The sequence below is a fragment of the Diplotaxodon limnothrissa genome, linkage group LG10, assembly GCF_057381915.1.
Source record: "Diplotaxodon limnothrissa isolate DT_005_m linkage group LG10, D_limnothrissa_male_GT1.1, whole genome shotgun sequence".
Classification (NCBI taxonomy): domain Eukaryota; kingdom Metazoa; phylum Chordata; class Actinopteri; order Cichliformes; family Cichlidae; genus Diplotaxodon; species Diplotaxodon limnothrissa.
The window spans coordinates 15,367,980-15,390,549 of NC_140605.1; the positions used below are offsets into that span (position 1 = coordinate 15,367,980).

Genomic DNA, 22,570 nt, shown 5'->3' on the forward strand with positions numbered 1-22,570 from the left:
GTTGAGACGTACAGAAAAGAGACGTATAAATATGTAAACAGATGTGCCGTGCCTAAGACATCAGCGCCTTTCTTCGCCATGTCTTTTGTTATTTTTCTTTTTGCGTTTGGACAGAGTATCCGACTCCCCTGCCAGACTCTGTTATATCACCAAGAGCGCGGATGAAATGTGTTTTCAGTTATTAACTCAACTCATCAGTTTTTCATCGTAACATCAAAGAGGTTACAGAAGAAGTCGCTTTTATGTGTTTATTCTGCGGTTAATGTTAATGTGAGGAAAAATCCAATGAAAACAGAGAGAAACAGGGTTCTCTATTGGCTTTGGTCTGCAATCTAAAGTAAAACTAGCTTTGTGTGTATTACAATAAGCTATGTGGACTATGTCTCCAGTCTTGAACATAGACATATGTTTTCCAGCTCCTTATTTATAAAGTTGGACCCTGCTATAGGAGTGTTGCATGAGTCACAGTGCTGAATAATGGTTTTTAGTTTGTTCTGGGCCTTAGGGCAGCATCTCACTCAAACCACTGTGTGAAACTGGCTTTTGAGACCACCCTCCCTTTTAAGCTAGCTTCATGCCTGGCTTCCACTTTTAAAGAGAGCTTAAACAGCATGTAGGAGGGACTTTAACATAGAGATGAAGGTATACCTTCATCTATATATATATATATATATATGTATATATATATATATATATATATATATATATATATATATATATATATATATATATATATATATATATATATATATATATATATACATATATATATATATTAGGGGTGCAACGATATTCGTATCGATATTGAACTGTTCGATACAGTGATTTCGGTTAGGTACGCATATGTATCGAACAATACAAAATTTGTAATTTATTTTATCAACTTTCCTTCTGACGATGCTGTCTGTGTTGAGCGCTCAGTGAATCTGCGTTCGACTACTCCGCCTAGGCTGCACTGTCGAGCGCAGATCCACTGAGCGCTCAACACAGACAGCATCGTCAGAAGGAAGAGCGCAGGGCAAGCTAGCGAGACAGAAGTTAAGCTCTCCTTGCAACATGGCAAATTGAGCCTCCCCCACCCTCATTCAGATCTGGCGTTTGGAACTATTTTGGTTTTCATGTGACGTATGACCCTGAAGGTAAGCGCGTCATGGACTAAAGTAAAACAGTATGTTGGATGTGCCACGCAATGCTTAATTACATGGGTGGGAACTAGTGTGTTAGCGCAGTTAGCTTGTTAACGTGTTGGCCGTCCAGCCCCACGCACGGGCGATCCGCGGTAGCTCGTTAACGGAGATTTGCCGTGTTGTGGCGTTAACGTCATTTCAACGAGATTTACGCTGACAGCACTAGTGGGAACGCAACGAATATGACTGCACATTTACTCCGACATCATCCTAGTGCAAAGACAAGTGGAAGCAGACAAAAACAACAAGCATGCTACTAACTTTAGCCGAGTCATTTAGACAGCTGTTAGCACATGATTCTCCTTATGGGGACCTGATATGTTTAATATGCTGCTGAGAATATAGCCCAGAAGAAGCGTATAGTATAGCTTTTATTTTGGAAAGAGCTATTTCTCTGTAATAAACTCTCTTTTCCAAAGATGAGTGATTCCTCAATCAGATACAGGGCTTGCAAAATCGCCTGCCCAACGTCCCGGGGCTAGCGATTTTTCCAGTCGGGCTACCAAAATCTATCTCCGCCCTGCCCATCGGCTTATCGTAGGAAGGAAAAATATATGTCAATGCTTTTGCATTCTTTCGGAAATGTAGCTGGGTAATTATGTCATTGGCATCGGTGAGCCACTGTCAATATGTGACATATTGAAATCGCGTTTGAATTTGCGCTTGTTTTTTGCTTTCACTTTGCAATCGTGCGAACTGTGTATAGAGAGCGACAGCACTGATCTGTGAGTGATGATAATTTGCGCACCAATTCCTCTGACATCGTCTTATTAATCGTTAGCTTACTATGCAAACATGACAAGTGAACTCACCCGCAGCAAGCTTAAACATGTGAGAGGTTGATCGCGCAGAGAATCGCTGACCGTTATGTGTGTGTGTGTGTGTGTGTGTGTGTGTGTGTGTGTGTAAAAGCAGCAGGATATATATTTCAGTTATGCTGAGCCAAATAAGACAGGTCAGGGTGAAGAAGTGACAGCCAAAGAAAAGCTTACCACAAAACGGAAAAGTTATGACAAATGAGACTATAAGGCAAAAAGAAAGTGCAGCTTTATGGTTTCATGGACAAAATAATTTCTGTGGCTGCAATATGACGAGCTAAATAACCAGGGGTGCACATAAGTGGTCCGCAGGTGCGCATTCGCTGTCAAAATAAAAAACGCGCACAAGATAAGAAGTTGCAATGCGTGTTTGTGTCACGGGGTGGAGAGGGACAAGTTACCTAAGATATTTTTATTGTGCATGTTTGGTTGTGTTTTACTTTCTTTAATATTGTATAGTGTTGTATTCTTATGGGTTTTATTGCATGTTTTATGGTATTCATCGGTGACTTGTCCTGGAAAGTCTCCGCCCCTCCTTGATTATGAACCCAACACACCTGTGAGGTCCCGGAGGCCAATAAGAGTGATGGGAGACGAGAGAGAAGACACTGATGGTGGAGTGAGGACTGGGAGAGTGAACGGTATCAGGCGGTGGCGGCGGCCACAAGCCCAGACGGGCTGGTGCTGCTTGGTTTGCCACAGGAAAGCGGTGGCAGAGTTGAGAGCTCTGCCCATTCGGGAAACCGGAACAGAAACATTGATAGGGCGGCGAGACGCCGCCGGGTTTTCCCTTGGCGGCTCCACTGCTCAATCCGTCTGGAGGAAGGTTTCCTTCCTTCGCACAAAACCACTGTGGAAGTAGAATCAGCCTTCCGCCTCCGTTACATAATTGGCGTCGTCGACAGGATCCGGTCAAGAGCAGTTGGGGTAGCTGAGGGAATAGCAACTTTGATGATGTATGTGTATTCTGGTGCCCCGGTATTTTTGAAGTTTAAAGGGTTAGACAAAAGAAGAAGGATGGATTGTTGGAGCCAAAGCCAAGGACCCCTGAGCAGATGGGTATGGATAATGTGCGCAGGTATGAGTGTTGCCCACAAGAAGAGTAAATGAGGAACTTTCGACCGAGGTTGCCATGGGAGGTCAGCTGCAGGGTTGCGGGAAGTGGGGTTATGGGTTGCTGCTAGGCAGCAGTGCTTGGGATGAAGCACGAAGCCCAGGTTAGGCCTGGAAGTATCCCCACAGTGGCAGCGAGGTGCAGCTTAGGACCTAATGGTTTCCGGGTAGCTATGCTATGGAATGCGAAATGGTTCGCTTGTTGTGGAACTGGACAGAATGGCGCACTTTGTATTTTTCCTTGGGGGCCGAACAAAAAAGAAAGAAACCAGACTCCAAGAAGGTTGCAGGACCGCAAGTTGGGCCTTAGCAGGGACTGCTAATATTTTAGTGTGGGGGGATGTCACGGGGTGGAGAGGGACAAGTTACCTAAGATATTTTTATTGTGCATGTTTGGTTGTGTTTTACTTTCTTTAATATTGTATAGTGTTGTATTCTTATGGGTTTTATTGCATGTTTTATGGTATTCATCGGTGACTTGTCCTGGAAAGTCTCCGCCCCTCCTTGATTATGAACCCAACACACCTGTGAGGTCCCGGAGGCCAATAAGAGTGATGGGAGACGAGAGAGAAGACACTGATGGTGGAGTGAGGACTGGGAGAGTGAACGGTATCAGGCGGTGGCGGCGGCCACAAGCCCAGACGGGCTGGTGCTGCTTGGTTTGCCACAGGAAAGCGGTGGCAGAGTTGAGAGCTCTGCCCATTCGGGAAACCGGAACAGAAACATTGATAGGGTGGCGAGACGCCGCCGGGTTTTCCCTTGGCGGCTCCACTGCTCAATCCGTCTGGAGGAAGGTTTCCTTCATTCGCACAAAACCACTGTGGAAGTAGAATCAGCCTTCCGCCTCCGTTACATTTGCGTACATAAGATTTTCTGGAGGAGGACCGACATTTGTTTAGAACTCTTAAAGATGTCGAAGAAGCTCCTTTAAGCAATTACTGTGATGTTCCTCCACCTCCAAAGAAATGTCAGGAGTCCGAACCACAAAAGAAGCACGTATTTTCGGAAAAGTAGTTGCAGGAGGTGAGCTGGCTTCAAACAAATGATGAACGCACAGAGATGTGGTGCGGAATGTGCCGTGAAAATTTAATAAATGACAAATTAAAAAGGCATGAACATTTTTTTCTGTATCGAAAAAATATCGAACCGAACCGTGAATTTTGTGTATCGTTGCACCCCTAATATATAGGTATACTATCATGCAGAACTAAAAGTCCAAGCATCTAGACTGCTCTGGCGTCTATTTACTGTTGTGCAAAAAACAGAAGGTGTAGACATTCCCAAAACTCTACATGTTAAGACCTATTACAAAAAGATTTAGTCCTTTATAGGTTCTAAAATTAATTAAAGAAAATCTCAGATGAACATCAATATGAATCAATATTTATTTGTCACAAACTAAGTGAAAAAGAAGGCGCTCTGTGGGAAAAACAAAGTAGGCCTACAGCCAGTTATTCAGTAGCCTGTAGCCTTTAGCAATAACTAAAAGGAATTGTTTTCCATGCAATTTTATCAGTTCCTCACATCGTTTTAGAGTCATTTGTACCACTTTTCTTTGTGGGTGTTTATTTATGCACAGCTTTCTTAAGGTCCTGCCACAGCATTTTAGTCAGGTTGAGGTCTGAGCTTTGATTCGACTATTGCAACATCTTGGTTCTTTTCTTTCGTTTCCTTTGTAGAGTTGCTGCTGTGCTTGAGATTTTTGTCCTGTTGCAGTCTGAGTCAAGTTTTAGTTGTTGACAGATAACAGATCGCCTCACGTTTGACCCTCGAATGCTCTGGTATACAGAAGAGCTCGCGGTTGACTCAATGACTGCAAGATGCCCAGGTCCTGTGGCTGCAAAACAAGCCCAAATTTTCAGTCCTCCGCCACTGTGTTTGACAGTTAGTATGAGGTGTTTGTGCTGACTTGCTGTGTTTGCTTTTCACCAGATGTGAGAGTACTTTGTTTTTCATGTGGCTGCATATGTGGTAGAAAATAAAGAGAAGCATAAGAGGTCCTCTTTTAAGCACCCCCATGAGGCGTCTACAAGTAAATCAATTATATATGACAACAAAAAATAATGCTCATGATATCACATTGATGTCATCGAGGTTATTTATGCTGGGAATGTGGGGTTTAAGTGCAAACTGGGTAAATTGCATTTTGGGAAGTGTAGGATCCAGAGGTTTTGAAGCCATTCGTACCACAGGGCCTTTACAGCTTTGTGTCCTGCATCTGTCATTATTTATTGACATAGCTGATAAATATAAAAACATCTGTTAGTATAAAACATCCCTTTGTATTGCATTCTTGGGGTATTTTGGGGTACTGTTTATGTCTATATAAAGCAACTGCTCACACTGAAACTGTGTTGGCAGATTCAAGCACAACTGGCTGTGATTAATTACTCATCGACTGATCAGACTCAAAGGGGAATTTGTAGTTGCTTTGGTAGTTATCCTTCTGACTTTTTCCTGATAACAGATTCTTTTAGAATTGCAGAAGGAGCCTGAGGTAACAGCATGAAGCCAGGATTCATCGCCTGCACAACGGTAATGCGGGAAAAGAAATGATCAGATTCATCTGCTTTATTAATTACATAATCTAAAATTTGCACATGTTGGCACAAACACAAACAAAGAAAAGGAAGGTGTATGTCCCAAAAGAGCTGGTGAAAAAAGTGGAAGGTTTACCAACTAAGTGCATCTGAGTTATTTTTTCACAATCTCGTGAAGAGTTCTTGGAGAGATCTCCAAGTTTGTGATGAGGTCAGTAAACGCCTAGAGTGTACTTGGAATAGACAGCCATCAGAGGGACTGATTATTCCCAAAAATGTGGAAAACTAACATGTGTAACAAACCTCTTGCACAAGAGTACATGTCTATTTTTCTTCCAGCATTAAAGAATTACAACATGACAGCACTGGACTGCAAGTACTAATCATTATCATTTCTAAATTACTTTGTAACAGCAATCTGGTCAAACAAAATAAGTTCATGCTAGGACTTCCTGGCTGCAGAACAAAATCCATAATGTTAGTGAAAGCAACAACAAGTCTCAGGGCACTTTAATGGAGTCGCACCCAAGCCTGGATAGGGAGTAAAAGTGCAGTTTGAGAGTCAATAATGAAAACAATCTGATCATTTATAATCTATTTAGCATCGAGGATTTTCAGCAGCTGTTGTGTCCAATACTGTGGAATATCGCTGCAGCTCAGACAAGCTCGGCTGTGTGGAGCTGAGCTCCACTGGACTGGAAAAGAGTATTTCTGTAGAAGGGTGTCTCTGCCATTTGGCACAGGCTCCTCATTACCAGCAAAAATATAGTTAAGGATGAAAAGACCTGAACAAGGCCATCAGACTGGAGACCAGGTGTTTGCCTGATAGCACTGAGCAGCACTGTACCGATTGTTTTCACTGTGTCAAACTGTTCATCCATCAAGACTAACTTTTTAGTGAAAAAATAATAGAACACTGCTTTAAACTAATTACAATGCTGAAAGTTGTTTATCGCTAAGATTTGTGTGACACCACAATGACAGCGATTCTCATGCTAGAGCTCAGTGATTGATTTCATTAAAACATATCACTGGAACCCAATGCTGACTCTTCCACACACAAAACTAAAAGAGTTCCTTCTGCATGCACTCCATTGCTATGGTGAGCAGCTACTGTAATTTTTTTCACTGTTTTTATTATTAGGCATGTTTCCCGGGGGCAAGGTTTCAGAAATTCACAGTAGTTATACAACACAACCACAACACCATGTTAAAGCAGCGCACGCCCAATCATGCAGACACCCCGGTTTCAATAACTAAGCACTATCTTCTGTTGTCAAAGGAGCTTGCAAAGAAAAGCGTCTGGACTTCTTTAAGTTACTTGAAGACGTTTCACCTCTCATCCGAGAAGCTTCCACCAGCGAGGGAGGATAAGAAGGACAGACGCAACAACATTGTCATCCCCTATGTAGCCGGTGTATCAGAAAAACTCAGGAGGGTTTTCTCCAAGCATGACATCCCGGTGCATTTCAGACCCAGCAACACGCTCAGACAAAAACTGGTTCACCCGAAAGACAAAACGCCAAAACACAGACTTAACAATGTGGTGTATGCTGTACAGTGCAGCGAGGAATGCCCAGACCTCTACATTGGAGAGACCAAGCAGCCACTTCACAAGCGCATGGCACAACACAGAAGAGCCACCTCCACGGGACAAGACTCAGCAGTCCATCTGCATCTTAAGGATAAAGGACACTCTTTCAAGGATGCCAATGTTCACATTTTGGACAGAGAGGACAGATGGTTTGAAAGAGGAGTGAAAGAAGCCATCTATGTCCACTGTGAGCGACCATCTTTGAACAGAGGCGGGGGTTTACGACACCAACTCTCTGCCATCTATAATCCAGTTTTGAGATCCCTTCCCAGACGCCTTAACGCCCACTCACATCCTGGGCCATCTGATCTCAGGAATTCGCATGATAAGGTGGGGCCAGGTTTCACAATGAACTCACCCGAAACTCTGGCTGATTGGGACCCACACCCAATTTCACACCTTGGCTCAGGCGATTAGAGGACCATCAGGGGGTCCTTTTGTCCCTCTGTGGGGGGATACTCCCACTAGGTTTATATCTGGGACTCTCCACCATTTGACCTTAGAACTGAAGAAGCTTCTCGGATGAGAGGTGAAACGTCTTCAAGTAACTTAAAGAAGTCCAGACGCTTTTCTTTGCAAGCTCCTTTGACTACGATGACCTGGATGACTGAGAACCTTCACAGACATACTATCTTCTGTTGTGTTTACATTTTTGATCAAACTGAAAAAGACAGTGAAATGCAGAATTAAATTATAACCAAGCTGCTTTTATCCTAAAGATCCTGGAGCAGCATGTTAACCCTCAGAGTACATCTTACTTGTGGTTCCCACTGTTTCCGGGAGCATAATGAGAGGCAGAACCAGGCTCCAGGTTTGGGTTTGGAAGGCAGACTCTCTCTGTTCTAACATTAGGCTTCAAAATTTCCTTCTATGGCTGGATCAGGTGACTCTGATCCATTGTTTGTGCTGCATTAGGCCCATTCTGCCTGTTCTTCGTCTCTTCTGTGTCTTCCCCTCCCGAGATCAACACCTCAGCTGTTCCTCGGCTCGTTCCATAAAAGTTTATCACCTTTTTCCCTACAACCTCCTCGCATGTTGAATCTGGGTCCCGTCTTAAACCGAACCCCCTGCCAGAGCACGCTTTTTTGTTTAGCGTAAGAAATGCATAAATGTTTTATGATTCAATCCATACAGGAGCAGAAAAATGTCCCGACATGAATGTAAAAACCCAGAATCCCTGCACCCAGTATCTTCAGAGTGCCAAGTGATTTATTCCACAGGGGCTGAACATGCATTCCACATCTGCACGCTGCACTCGAGACAAATAATCAAAATCATATGATGGACAAGACCATGAAATCAAAAAGGGAATGAGCAACGAAAACAAACAACTACCACTCTCAACTTGTAGTAATACCGCACATTGGCATCGAAACCTAAATCATTCTGCACTGCAGAAGTCTGTTCAAAGTTACGAAAAGATAATAATCAGCCACATAATCATTTTTGAAAATCTCATATATGTGTGAATGTGTGTGTGAATGGGTGGATGACTGGATATGTAAAGCGCTTTGGGGTCCTTAGGGACTAGTAAAGCGCTATATAAATACAGGCCATTTACCATATAAAAGGTGAGTGAGAGGGTGATGCACAATACCCATGGAGAATAGCTGATTGGGAACCATTAGAGGGTGTACAACATTTTCAAATACAGCAGGGCTTGATGTGGACTTTGTTGCACTGTTAATCTACCCCAGTGTTCCTTCAACAGAACAGGGTGTTTGCATATAAATGTGCACAAACAGTCTAAAACACCTCTCCTCACCCAAAACAAAACAAAAAGAGAGAAAAAGCTCTCTCTACTTTCTGTTTTTGCAATGAGCTCTACTGACAAACTCCTAATGAATACAATGCATTCATCCTGGATGGATTCTGGTCACAGCCGTGGCGGCACAGCTGCTCAGAACTGTCAGGCTTACGGGGAGCAGACAGTGGCACACTTTTTTAGTTACAATTAGACACACTTGCATCTGCTACAGCTTTGTGAACTCTGCACTTCAACTCTAGAGCTGATAGTCGAGGAAAACATTGCTCGATTTACTTATTTCTACTCACAGTAATACAAAGAAAACATTTCAAGCCAAAGAAAATCTGCTCGGCTAATTATTTGGATGTGACTGTTAAACAGATGGAGATTCAACTCAGATTTGGTCAGAGTCTCTGTCAGACTTGATGGCGGCTTCTTGCTCCATTGTTTTCGCGTGGACCATCTTATATGTTCTTTTCATGTCCCTCATCAGCGAGAGAGCTTCCTTATATTCTTGCTTACTGACACCTCTGCTTTGTAGGGTAGTGGCTGGACAGAAAACAGAGTGTTATTTAAAGAAAGAGGGCTTTACAGGGGAAATATGTTGACATTCACTGCGTATAAGTAGGAAATGTGCATACCTAAAGGGACCACTTTTACTGTTTTACTCTCTCTGATTTCTTTGATCATGTCCTCTACCCTTTCAGTCAGCTGCTTCACAGGTTTCAGAGGTGGCAGCTCCTTAATCTGTGTGCAGTAATTAATAAAAACGTAGTTAAAGTCGCTCGGTTTATTGCAATTTACGAGCCTGCAAATGAAGTTTGCGTGGCTAAACATCAAACCCTTTTCTCTCGCTCCCTGTACGGCGTCTGGATGCTGTCGAGCTTTGGTTTCGAGTCCCTGTAAACATGGAGATTCTTCAGTGTGTGCTCCAGCATCCGAACAGCTGTTTGAATTCCTGCACAAAGAAAGGAAGAGAGAAAGAAAGCATCAGTATTCTCCACGGTCCCGCTGTATAGCCAAACTTTACTGGCTTTGAAACAATTGACAAAAAAACGAAATGGCTGCAGATGAAAATACATTCCTCCTTCCTCACCATTGAGCTTGAGCACACGAGGGTTCGGTTCGACATCCATCAAGAAATCAAACTGCTTTCTCTCCTTGCTGTCTGCAGTTTCTTTGTCTTCAGGAAGAAGACCAAATTCAAACTCAGGTCCATCTGCTGCCTGAGCATGAAATAACACTGACTACGTTAAAATGCTGCGGCATTAACTAACATTTAAAAAACTTGGTAAAATGATGGATTTTTATATCCCAATGAGGAAAACTACTGAAGAACATACCTGAGTAAGAAAGAAGGGTTTTCTTTTTTCATGGAAGGTGTGGTTTCTGCTGTTTTTGCCTTCATTTTTGCCAGCCTGGCTTTGTGGATTCAGCAGTATTAGCTTCTTTGACACCTTTGGTATTTTTTCATCCACCTCCAATATGAAAACATTGAAAACATAATGATTCATTCACTGAAATGGAACTTTACAGTGATTAATACAAAAGCAAAAAGCTTGATAACACACACCAGACTTATTTTTATCCATTTCTGAGCAATCAATCATTAAGTTGGCCTTGAAGACCTTAGTGGATGCAAATCCACTTTTAATGGATTGTTAGCATGACCCCACTCTACGCCCTTACAGAGTTTTATCAGAATTCATAAAAAACGATCAAGTTTAGAGGCAAACGCTACCAAAAATATGACCACCTTGGAGTCAATCACACGTCCTTTCTGCAAAATCACTAAACCTAAGACTCCAGCCTGGACATTGATACAGCAAAATTCAACGGATCGTGATCAAACACAAAAAAGTCCAACCTTCCATTTTGGTTCAGTGGACACTTTCAGCGGGCGCTTCACAACCTCCGGTGTTTTCTTCTGCTTTATTGTTATTCCAAGTCTCTCCTGCATGTAGGCCAGCAAGGGAGGATCTCCTGTATTTAAACAAAGACATGATGAGGTTGTTTCTGAAGCCCCGAACACCTATTTTAAAATGATTCTTTACAGGAGGAATATTACCTCTCCTCCGCGTGGTTATGGGGTTGAACTGAATATCAATTTCACGAAGCATCGGGAAAAGAGTGGCAGCCATCAGTGCTTCCTCCTTAGCAACCTGATGAGAAACCACCGGTGTGTCACGCTACCTCGTTTCCCAAAAATAGTGGATTTATTTATAAAAAGCAGCAGCACACCTTGTTGTCAGCTAGGTTGAGGTACTGCAGCGCTGGAAGAGGTAAACTGGATTCTTTGCGGTTCTGCTCCCAGTTGTGTTTGCGAAAGATCTAGAGTGACCACGAGACACACAAGTTTAATGGGAGAATAACACCGAGCTACAGTGATGACACATCTAAAAGATCATGGACGAATTACCTCTGAGATTCTTGTCAAATACTGATCGGAAGGCTCCGAGTGAGCGAGTGCTGGATCGGGAGAGATATTTTTAAAGGAAATTTTGGACACACATGTGAATTACACAAAGCTGATGCCGAGTATTTACCCTCTTCCTCCTCTTCTTCAGTGGCAGTCTGCACAGGTTTGGAAAAACCCACCAGTTGCATGAACGGTATTTCAGAAATGCAGTTCCCCTGTAGGCTTAAATGCTTTAGCCTGTAATCAACAATTAAAAATGCTTAATGAGCGTTTCCACTAATTTGCTGTGCCTTGTGATAAAGGAGTCCATGTTAAGAAACACTTTTATTTAAAAGTGCAATTTCTCACTTGCACTGTGACGCACAAAGGCTGGCAATATGCATGCAGACTTTTTAAAAGTGCATTTATAATGAATATTTTGTATGCAAAAAGTCTTTACAGGAAAACTTACAGACCTCGTTAGGTTTTTAAGGCTGCTGAAGACTCCAGAGGTCAGTTCATTATCATCAAGCATCAGGACTTCTAGAGCTTGAAAGCATGTGTCTTCATCTTTAGCCGGCCTACACGTAAACGAAGAAATGCTAAATGTGTGTGATGATACAATTAAAGTGAAATAAGATTTTATGTATCTATTTTCATCAGTGACTTTGGTAAACCATTCAACCCCTCATTTACACAAATCAGCCAATCACAGGGCAGCAGCTCGCTGCCTCTAGCCATGTGGTCATGGTCAAGACAACCTGCTGAAGTTCAATACGAGCATCAGAATGTTTACAGAGGTTGACCTCAAAGAGAGAAAACATCCCTTGACTGGCAGGTCTCTGGGAGAAAGTGCTGTTGATGGTGGAGGTCAAAGGAGAATATCCAGACTGCTTCGAGCTGATAAGAAGGCAAGGGCAACTCAAATATCCACTCTTTACAACCAAGCTCCTGTGAGCTAAGAGCAGGAAAAAAGGGCTGTAAGTTAAACAAGTTCACCAAAACTGGACAATAGAAGACTGGAAAAAACATGAAAGCATTGATCCAACCTGCCTTGTATCAGTGGTTCAGGCAACTGCAGGTGGTGTAATGGGACATTTTCTTGGCACACTACCTTAGTCTAAATGTCACAGCCTACTTGAGTATTGCTGCAGAGCATTTTCATCCCTTTATGACCACAGTACCCATCTTGTGGTGGCTGTCTCCAACAGGATATGCCCTGTCTCCATCTCCATCTGTACCATGGAGCTTTAAGGCAGTTCTGTAGTCAAAACACTGTCCAAACTGGTACTAGCAAGGTGTACCTAACAAAGTGGCCTGTGAGTGCAGGTTTACCGGCTCAGAAGTGTGAATTTGGAGCATTTGTGCTCCCCCTTTTGGTGGGTTTGAAAACTACATTTGTGAATGTTTCAGGAATGAAATGTGTCATGAAATCATAACCAAGGTACTGGATAACTTCATGGATCATGATAATCATAACACTTAAAACATGCTGAGTTAACACAGATTTTAAAAGATAGCCATAAATTATTTCATCTTGGAATATTTTACTAATTATTTATGGGAGCTGGATTCAGCCAGTTTAATGACTACCACTATTGGATTTGTAAATTTGTAAATCAGGCAGCTTTTTATACCTAAAGTTTGTTTTGTTGTCAGTCATTTAACACAAAGCAGGGCAGAACTGTGTGTGTATGTGTGTCTGTGTGTGTGTGAGGTGGGGATAGAAGACCAAGACTACACTCGCAAATTCTGTTTTTGCCCAGTACCAATGTGCACATACTTCTGAAGTTTATTCATTTGAAGCTTTTCAGTATAAACGTACATCAAAGTGGGCAGGAAAAACGAGCAAATTCATCATCTGAACTGATGGACGGCTAACGTCTCTTGATCGTGGATGAAACGTGGTAAAAAATAGATTGCTATTTCAGGCACTTACAGCTGAGTGGGGTCTTGGTGTGAGGAGCCCAGATTAGGAGGGAGACGCTGAAGCTGATTTGCAGTTAGATGAAGGACCTTAAGACGTGGGAGCCGACCGAGAGAATCAATAGCATCAGGTGATAAGCAGTTGTAGGACAAATCCAGAACCTGCGAGGATTAAAATGCACTGTTCGGGTGAACTTAACCACATTCAAAAGAAGAAGGAGAGAAGAAGAAGAAGAAAAATGGCACACATTTAACTCTTCCTCTGAATGTCAGCATCTCTTTTGCACATTCACAGTTACAAAGCACCGCCGAGTCATCTTACCTCGAGAAGAGGGAAGGCAGCAGCATCAAACATCAAGTCGCTAACCTCATTTAATGACAGGTTGAGTTCTCTTAGAGACACAAAACTACTGAAAGATCCTGCAGCAAAAACAATGGACAGCCTCTGATATGACTTCATGAAAGAGGCACACACAGCGATGCTAGAATGAAATCTGCAGGATAATGTATACATGCATATTCACCTAGAGAGAGGGAGTTAATAGATGCGTTGATGTAAGCCACGTTATCAAACACCTCGAGTTCTTCTGGTTTGACCTGTGACCCCCAGTATAAAGGAACTAATCACAAATGATTTTAACCAACAGGCTGATAAAGGTAAGTAAAAGTAGGAAAAGGTGGCTCTTACAGAGCTTAGTTTCTGCTCGCTGATGTCCAGAGAACAGAGCTCAGAGGGTCTGTCAACATGATGCAACTGGAGCTGAAAAAGAAAATAAAAAAATATCACTGTTTTTCTAACTTTTGTCAGATAAGCGTTTGTGTGTTGAATTCAAGGTTCATACCAGGAAAGCTCTGTCTAATGTGACTCCATGAGAAGTATCAGCCAGCTCGCTCTCACATTTTTTATAAGCTGCTTTTGTTCTCCTACGTTGATGCCTGTATTTTTGCTCCTCTGCCTCCCTGTAAGCTGCAAGCCAGTGCCCAGCACCTATAAAAGCAAAGATGGATGACTAAAACCACGCCAGCAGGTGTTTTCACACAGGTAAACACTCTTCATTATTGGTTAGTCTCTTCATTCTGGATCTGTCAGTTCTTTTCTCACTGAGCAGTGCATCTGCTCACTAATGCAAATATCTTATGAACCAGTGACATGGCAACAACCCAGTATATTTTGGCTTAGACATGTCAAGATGACCTGCTGAAGTTTAAACTGAGGATCAGAAAGGTGATTTAAGTGGCATAATTGTTGATTCCAGATGGGCTGGTCTGATTACGGATATGTGGGCATGTATGTTCAAAATTAAACTATGATTTTTGCCAACTATGATTTCTCTCAACTAAACCCTCCATTCATACACCTGTATACAGACAGACACATACAGTTTAATACAGTGTAGACAGCTCAGTAGACCAAGCACAAATATTATTTAGGGTATGGCCCAAATTCCATTCATAAAAGTGCCCTTTGGTACTGCTTGAACTTCTGGGCCCCTTTTGATAAATAATATTTACTTTGTACTGTACATAGCAGTAGCTCACATTACAGCATTTACAACATTAGAGTAACCAGCTAACTTGGTTTTGGTGCTGTTCGTTTTCACTATATTTATTTCACTAATATAAGCTAGTTACAACCTTGCTTTATTTCAACATACCGTCTCGTCTTCTGTGGTGTGAAGTCCCGGCAGGGAAACAATTTACAGGATAGCTCCGCCCTGCGTCAGCGGTGTAGGACTCTGAAGTCATCCTGACTGCAGCCAAATCCATTTATCACCACACTATGTCAAAAAAACTGCTACAATGTGTTTGATCCCGAGCTTCAGTGTAGCTCTCTGTATCTTAGCAACAGCACGTAAGACGAGTACCGCTTCTCCCGTCCAGCAGGGGGCAGTAACATTTCTTTTCTAAGCTAAAGGCGGAAGAGACCGGTGAGTTTAGGTGTTCAAAGATTAACTAAAATGGCAAGATAATACTCCGCCGGGCCAACCTGAGGCATTCAAAGACATTAAAAAATCACGTTTACAACCAGGAAATGCTTTATTTTGTGTATTGTTTGGCAAATAATTACTCTCGGAAGATTTTAAGCCTGACCTGTGTTTGTTTAAACCGGCTAGTTAGCTAGCTTCTGTGTAGGGCGTCCCTGCGGGGGAAGGCCGTTTTAGAGCGGCGTAGGTAGTGACAGCCATAACTGATATGTAGTCATTATTGCGGTAGTGCTAGTAAGAAAAACACAATCAAATACGAAGGTGGATATATTCATTTGCATAAAGTCGACGTTTAGTTTAGCTGAGAAGCGAACGCGGAAGGGAGCGTAAAAGTCTCTCTCGGTCTCAGGTACGGCTTCGTTTCTGATGAACCAACAGCATCAGTGTCGTGAACATCAGAGGTCTCTGGTTTCGCGTGCGATTATAGACGGTATGATGTTCAGACAAAGATCACGAGTGGGACCTGTGAAGAGCGATCAGTGAAGGTAAGGGCTTTGCTGTGCATGCACGGTGCGAGCTGTTTGTGGCAATGCAGCGGTCTGTGTTTATAGGGAGCTGCTGGAGTGTGAACTCTTCACCGAGTCTGTGCTTTGAAGGTTGTTATAACAAGACTATAAAAGAAGCTGAGGCTCTGTCATGCATTTTAGGACATTTTATTGCTCACAGGAGCTCTGATCCACCATGGGAAACACGTCGTCGAAGGGAGACAGCGGAGAAGAACCTCCTAAAACAACTTTGTTTGAAAGGGAGCCAAGTGGGATAACATACAGAATCCCTGCTCTCGTCTATCTGAGGCACTGTCACACCTTCCTCGCCTTTGCAGAGAAGAGATCCTCACCCTGTGACAATGACGCCAAAATTTTCGTTATGAGGAGAGGCACCCTGAAAGAGGATGGATCCATGCAGGTTACCATTGCCACATGATCACTTTGATTTTCATAGTTGAAGTTAACATGATTTGTTGTCCTCTTTTCAAATGTTGCCTTTGTCATGTTTCTGGGATTTTGTTTTTTTTTCCAGTGGTCGTCCAGTCAGGAGCTGTCTTCGGTGTGCCTGCCAAACCACCGCACTATGAATCCTTGCCCGGTGTATGAAAAAAACACCAAAACGCTCTATTTGTTTTTCATCTGTGTGTGGGGCACAACCACGGAAGCGAAGCAGATCCTGACAGGTAAGAACAAGACTCGTCTTTGCTACGTCAGCAGCCGAGACGACGGCCAGACTTGGAGCCAAGTGACAGACTTAACTGACAGCGTGATCGGCGAGGCCATTCACAAGTGGGCCACATTCGCCGTGGGCCCCGGCCACGGTGTTCAGCTTGAGAACGGCCGACTGATCATCCCTGCGTACGCCTACTACATTCCTTACAGATGCTGCTCCTTCCCCATCCCTTGCACAGTCTACCCACGTGCACTGTCAGTATATAGCGAGGACTTTGGACAGACGTGGCACATAGGTAAGATGCTGCGGAAGAAGTCGTGCGAATGTGAAATGGCCGAGATCATAGACCACGAGGGCAGGAGCCACCTCTACTGCAATGCTCGTAATGCCGGGGGCCACAGGTGTGAGGCTCTCAGTGAAAACAGCGGCGTCTACTTCGACAAGCCCCACATGGCCCCGGAGCTGGTGGAAACGCGCTACGGATGTCAGGGAAGCATCATCGGCTTTCCCGCGCCGGAATTTGTCCCAAACGACGACGCGGAAAGCAAAGCCTGCGGCACGTCGCTCCTGTCACCAGACACGCAAACCTGGCTCCTCTTCATGCACCCGACGAGCAAGTCCAGAAGAAGGGACATGGGTGTGTATTTGAACCGATCCCCCCTGCACTCATCCGGATGGGACAGACCCAGGATCATCCACAGGGGGCCCAGCGGCTACTCGGACCTGGCTTACAACGGGGACAAGGATCAGTTTTCGTGCCTGATGGAGTGCGGGAAAGAGAGTGAACTCGAGCAGATTGCCTTCGTGTCGTTCTCCCTTAATGATGTCATGCAGACAGGCGGCAGGAAAGAAAAGCGTTGAGCGGTCTAACTGTGGTCGCTTTTATTTCTGTGTTAGCAAACGAAGCTCTCTGACATTCCCCCACAGCCTAAAAACAAAAAAAGGAAAAAAAAAATAGAGAGAAAAACAAAACAAAAAGCCACTAAATATGCTGTGCAGTAACATCCGTCTGTGTTTACTATTGTTCCACATTCTGGAGATGATAATGCATGCATGAGTCGTGTGTTTCGCTGTCTCCTTGTTTACATAAGAAAAAAAGTTATTATAAGATTAAATATTATTAATATGCAACAAGCTGCATAAGGAAGAACACTATTCTGAATAGGCTAGGTGGTTTGTTTCAGGCATGCTGTGCTGGACTGTCACTTAGGGAAAAAAAACTGGCTTTGCGTGTAGCATGTTTGATAAGCACTTCATCCCCGTTTGCATCTTATTAAACTGCCAGTGTTTTCTGAGCAGCAGAGACAATTTGCCTACCTCTTTTTATTTTCATACGAAGATCATAGCAGGCCTTGGAAAGAGTTTCCTCCATGCTCAGTCTCTCCTTTTTTACACGTCATGTGCTCTGATTCACGTATGCCTTCTCCACTGTTTGGAACGTGGCCTGTCAGTGCTTCCCCCCCCCCTGCAGGGTCACAGTCGGTGCCATAAAGGTGGCAATAAAACTGGAGGGAAAAGATGCATCCAGCTGACCAACTTCATCTAAGTTTTTCTTGGTTGTTTGTTTTTAAAACGTGATAGATTAAGGCTACTTTTTACCGCACACATATTTTTTTATGACATTAATTTTCAAAAGCAATACAGCACTCCGTTATTGTTGATTTCCGGCGCATTGAGCATGACTTTCTTTTCCCAGCGTAAACTGCGTCGCTATGACCAGATACATCTGGCTCGCTATTGGTTCGCTAATGACGGCATGTGACATCAGATGAGGACTCGCTATTTATGAAGCCACTAGGAATTTGCACATGCGGAATATTGTACCGTGTGACTTTAATGTCCCTCTTTGCCTGTTGTTGTGCGGCAGACAAGAAAAAAACATTTAAAATAAGAAGCCCCGAGGTGGCATTAGTTTAGGTGTGTTTCTGTTGTGGAAAGTGACAAAAAAAAACCCTGCATGAAACGTGTATTTTAGTAAAATAAAGGTAACCTGTGATCACCTGGCTTCCTTTTTTTTCTCTTTTTTTCCTTGTGACAATGTAAAGTAATTGAAGAGCTTGTAAAAGCTGACTCAGAGCAGGAAAAGTAAAAGAGATGGTTGTGTGCGTGTTGTTTTTTTTTTTTTTAAGCAGTTATAAAAAACACTTCAGATGCATTCCCATGGCAGCAAACAGAGGCTGAAGGGCTCCAGCTCGCTGAAATGATGTCGAGGACTTCTGTTGTGAAGCGGCCTGTGGGGAGTTTAATGTGATTCAGCAGATGTGCAAACAGAGGGGGAGGAATTAAGGACAAGCGGGAGCTCTTTATTTCCCCCTCCACTCTCCCAACTTTCCTAAGTAATACATTTCTACTAATATGGGAGTTTCTGATATATATATATATATATATATATATATATATATATATATATATATATATATATATATATATATATATATATATATATATATATATATATATATATATATATATATATATATATATATATATATATATATGCATGCACTTGCATAACCTGAAAGCCAAACACGTGAAAATACAGCAATAAAAAGGAAGTCCACAGTAGCTTAGTCCACTTCATCCATTTATTGTATGGTAGCAGGTGGGGTCAGATTAAAGGAGTCGAGATTTAACTGGCTTGGCACAGTGGAGACAGCATACATTAGGAGGATGAGGGTTGTATGTGTCCTTGAAGCAAACGATCTGCATGGACTCTTTTTGAAATGTGCGAAGGAGGTTATTCTATTGGAATAAGTGCATGTGAAACGCTGTCCTGTCCTTGTCTTGGCGAGCCCACTGCAATAACTACAAAGTGTTCGAATTATCAGCAAAGATCCAAATCAACATTATTTTTTAGCTTGTCTTCTTGTTTCTGACTTCCATATGGTGTCTGTGTAAAACAAATCTTTAAAAACGGTCCCTAAATTAATAAGAACAAAAATGATTTTATGTCTTAGATACTGCAGGGCACTGTAGTATTATCAAATGTTTCTACTTCAAACAGCGTATAGTTCTTCTTTCTGAATATTTTAAGCAGCAGATTGTTGCACATTTTCATGCTGTGCTAAGTAGCAGGAAGCCATCCTTATTGTAACAAAGAGATATCACCCAGTGGTCTGTAACACAGCAATAACCTTCATGAGGATTTGGCTGCAGAGGCGAGCCTTACGAGAAACACTGAGCTGGGCTCATTCTCAGCACTCTGATGGAGGCTGAAGGATTTCAGGCTCTTTATTGACACAAATGCAGTAAATGTAGTCGGTGCACGAGTGCTCAGCTCGTGCTGACATGGGTTGCTTTGCTCCACTGCATTATTACATTTGTATTAGGATTTTAGTCAACACAGCAGAAGCTACAGGTTACCTGGGATTTCATCACCGGGTCTGACCTCTAATATAATCGGCTCACTGTAGGACCAAAACAACAGCATCTGGGTAAGGTATGAAATGTGCTTTATTAGATGTGGGGGCTTGTAGATCTCCAATGTGCTTCTGAACATCTTTCTCTCTGTTTTTTCTTCTTTCTTTATAACCTTATCCCCAACTTGTTTCACCGCACAGAGGATGAATCACGTGGCAAGACCTGTTTCCTTCTTCTGTGTTGGCGGTGAGGACGTCAATATTTTTCAGCACATGTGTTTCATCTGTCGCTCTGAGGGCACCTGGGAATCCAGTAAGAGAAGGCCTACCGGTGCTGGCGTCACAGATGTTTTCTGCTCGCTGTAAACATGTGTGGCGTCCCAGCGGGCACGGCACAGAGCGCCGGACACACGGCTGAGTTATTGTTCTCGTACCATCCATCTGAAAGAGTCAGGGGTGAAGAGCTGGCACACATTTAACAGGATGTAAGCAGGGAAATAAATGCAAGGCTTCTTAACTCGCACCTTTCTTGAATTTGTGAGCTTTTTAGTGTTTTAAATCCACCTGCGATTTAGTGCTAACCAAACCCCCAAATGTAATTGTACAATAACACTACAAGGTGCAAATTTCTCCTTTGGATGTGCAGCTGAATATTTGTGTGGCTCATACTGTAAGCCAGCGCTTGCAAAGTGATTAATCAGATGTGGACTTTTGTTACAAATATAGTCTGTTATTGCACGCAACAAAGCTGCCTGTCACAAACGTCACCATCGTCAACATACAAGAAAAGGAAAAGTTTGATCAACTCATTGCGTTTCTTCGCAAGAAGCGCTAAGGAAAAGAAGGAGCTGATTAGTGTAAATCCACATAAGCACAAACAGTCTTAATGCCAGATTTCACAGAGGGACGTTTTTCCCCCTCTCAGAAAGAACAGTCTGAAGATCCACATGAATAATCAAAGTTTTTTACGCTTTAGTGAGGAGATTTCGAATTTCTCTGAAACAACACATCTCCCTGAGCCTTTTCACACACAAAAAATCACTATTTCCACGGTCAGCACCCGTCGCCACGCTCGGTCAACTCGTGCTGTTTTGGTGCAACACAAAGAGGCTCTGTTATATCAGCAGCAACACAAAGGTGCAGGCTAACCTCAAATGGAAGGAACAAACGAGCTTTGCAGGTATGCATTATGCACTCAGTGTTATCTGCTGGCTTCTGTTGAATTTAGTTAAGAACATTCCTCTGCCAGTCACTGCTTAACCACAAATAAAATAAAAATCTGTAGCTGAAAGCTGCTTTATTTTCTATCTGCATAAAATTGTCGAACAAAATAAAACAAAAATCTGAAGCAATTACAGGTTTAAGTGTCTTAGTCATCTAAGTATGTCCATCAACATTGTGTTGATCATCAAAGTGTACATAAGGAAGCTAAAACCCATCAAGGGAGCACATGATATGCGAGAATGAAGGTTGTGACTAATCCTAGTGCTCGCGGCCCATATGCCGCCTCATATGCAACTCGTAAAATTGCATCGCACATGTACACAAATAAAAGGTGGTCCAAAAATGAACGTGGAAGAGTAGCTAGCAGTTGGGGGTTTAGCGTCACACCTGTGATTAGACTACTCCGGGTTTTGGAAGTACAAAAATCTCATCTGACTTTGTATTAACAGCTGAAAGAAGGGGGTGCAAGAAGCTTGAGTTGGCTAATCCCAATGTAAATGTTTGCACGTTTGCAGGTTCAAAAACCACTGGACTTCATGGAACAGGGTATGTGCTTTGTCCCTTAAGTAGGTTTGAGCAACAGACATGATACATTCAGAATCAGTTGTCTCTTCTCTTATTATTATTATTTTTTGTTTGTGTTTTGGTTTCTCTTTGTTGCAAGACAGTAAAATATAAGTTAGGCAGGCAAAGTTACATTTTCAGGGTTTGATTGAAGGACCTATGTACACAGGAAGCTACGCTCAGTCGAACTGTACATCATGACAGACTCACGGAGAGCCACGTTTCAGCGGCTCCTTTAAGAAAACCTTCATGAACCACAGACTTGAACTCTCTCTTGTTACGTCACCGTCAAAACACATGAGCCTATTTACAATATATTGCAACCTCGTGTCTGCTGAAACAACTCCGGTGTATCAAAAACTCCACCTCGGAGATTAGTTTTCATGGCAAATCACACAAAAAAGGAGAAAAACAAAACAAAAGACACCCCCCTTTCACATTACAAAGTGTTGAAGTCATTACAAAACTAAAGGGAAAAAGACAAAGTGCACAGTATAAAATCTGTCGTGCGTGTGTTTGAGAATGGGAACGAATTTGGAGCGATGCAGAGAGAGAAATGAGCAGAGAAGCTGTGTTTTCAGGCTTCCACAAACAAAAAGAAAAGTTAACATTAATCGAAATCTTACCCTAAGTGGTCTGTGGTAAGACTCGTATCACATTTCATAAACTCAGACTTATTGTTTTTATTTCCCATCTTTTTGAAAACGTAACGTTCACCACAATATGTCCCAATCTTTGTGTCAGACACCCAGCAACCTTTCCGCTCAGTCCAGCCATCTCAGACCTGCGACTCGAGATCAGCAACTCGGCACCGCTAGAAAGTGATGTCAGCATCTTTTGACATAGTTTAGGACGATGCAAAGATTATATGCAACATGAACACACAAGCCGTGTCTGCAGACTGCTGAGAGCCTTTAAGGCGAGCGTGCCCAGCAGGACGGTTATGTCGGATAA

At 42.8% G+C, this 22,570-nt stretch overlaps 2 protein-coding genes across 2 annotated transcripts; one reads left to right on the forward strand and one right to left on the reverse strand.

The window, feature by feature from the left end:
* Positions 1 to 9,393: 9,393 nt before the first annotated feature.
* xrra1 (X-ray radiation resistance associated 1) lies at positions 9,394 to 15,090 on the reverse strand. Its single transcript, XM_085363682.1, has 17 exons — positions 14,979 to 15,090; positions 14,166 to 14,311; positions 14,012 to 14,083; positions 13,848 to 13,920; positions 13,646 to 13,743; positions 13,337 to 13,485; positions 11,874 to 11,978; positions 11,546 to 11,655; positions 11,419 to 11,468; positions 11,241 to 11,330; positions 11,068 to 11,161; positions 10,867 to 10,982; positions 10,343 to 10,477; positions 10,096 to 10,225; positions 9,842 to 9,957; positions 9,641 to 9,746; positions 9,394 to 9,548 (listed from the first exon to the last, which is right to left on the reverse strand). The coding sequence occupies exons 1-17, from the start codon at positions 15,088 to 15,090 to the stop codon at positions 9,394 to 9,396; spliced, it is 1,857 nt and encodes a 618-aa protein (XP_085219808.1).
* A 644-nt stretch (positions 15,091 to 15,734) lies between these two features.
* LOC146624094 (sialidase-3-like) lies at positions 15,735 to 17,429 on the forward strand. Its single transcript, XM_085363683.1, has 3 exons — positions 15,735 to 15,793; positions 15,975 to 16,214; positions 16,329 to 17,429. The coding sequence occupies exons 2-3, from the start codon at positions 15,990 to 15,992 to the stop codon at positions 17,328 to 17,330; spliced, it is 1,227 nt and encodes a 408-aa protein (XP_085219809.1). The 5' UTR covers positions 15,735 to 15,793; positions 15,975 to 15,989; the 3' UTR covers positions 17,331 to 17,429.
* Positions 17,430 to 22,570: the final 5,141 nt, after the last annotated feature.

What these genes read in the sequence shown, in the direction of transcription:
- LOC146624094 (XM_085363683.1), top strand. Translation starts at nt 15,990, where the DNA reads ATGGGAAACACGTCGTCGAAGGGAGACAGCGGAGAAGAACCTCCTAAA. An exon ending in AAGAGGATGGATCCATGCAG is followed by an intron (nt 16,215 to 16,328) that starts GTTACCATTGCC and finishes TTTTTTTTCCAG; the next exon opens with TGGTCGTCCAGTCAGGAGCT.
- xrra1 (XM_085363682.1), bottom strand. Translation starts at nt 15,090, where the DNA reads ATGGATTTGGCTGCAGTCAGGATGACTTCAGAGTCCTACACCGCTGAC. An exon ending in CACCAAGACCCCACTCAGCT is followed by an intron (nt 11,979 to 13,336) that starts GTAAGTGCCTGA and finishes GTTTACGTGTAG; the next exon opens with GCCGGCTAAAGATGAAGACA. An exon ending in AGCCTTAAAAACCTAACGAG is followed by an intron (nt 11,656 to 11,873) that starts GTCTGTAAGTTT and finishes TGTTGATTACAG; the next exon opens with GCTAAAGCATTTAAGCCTAC.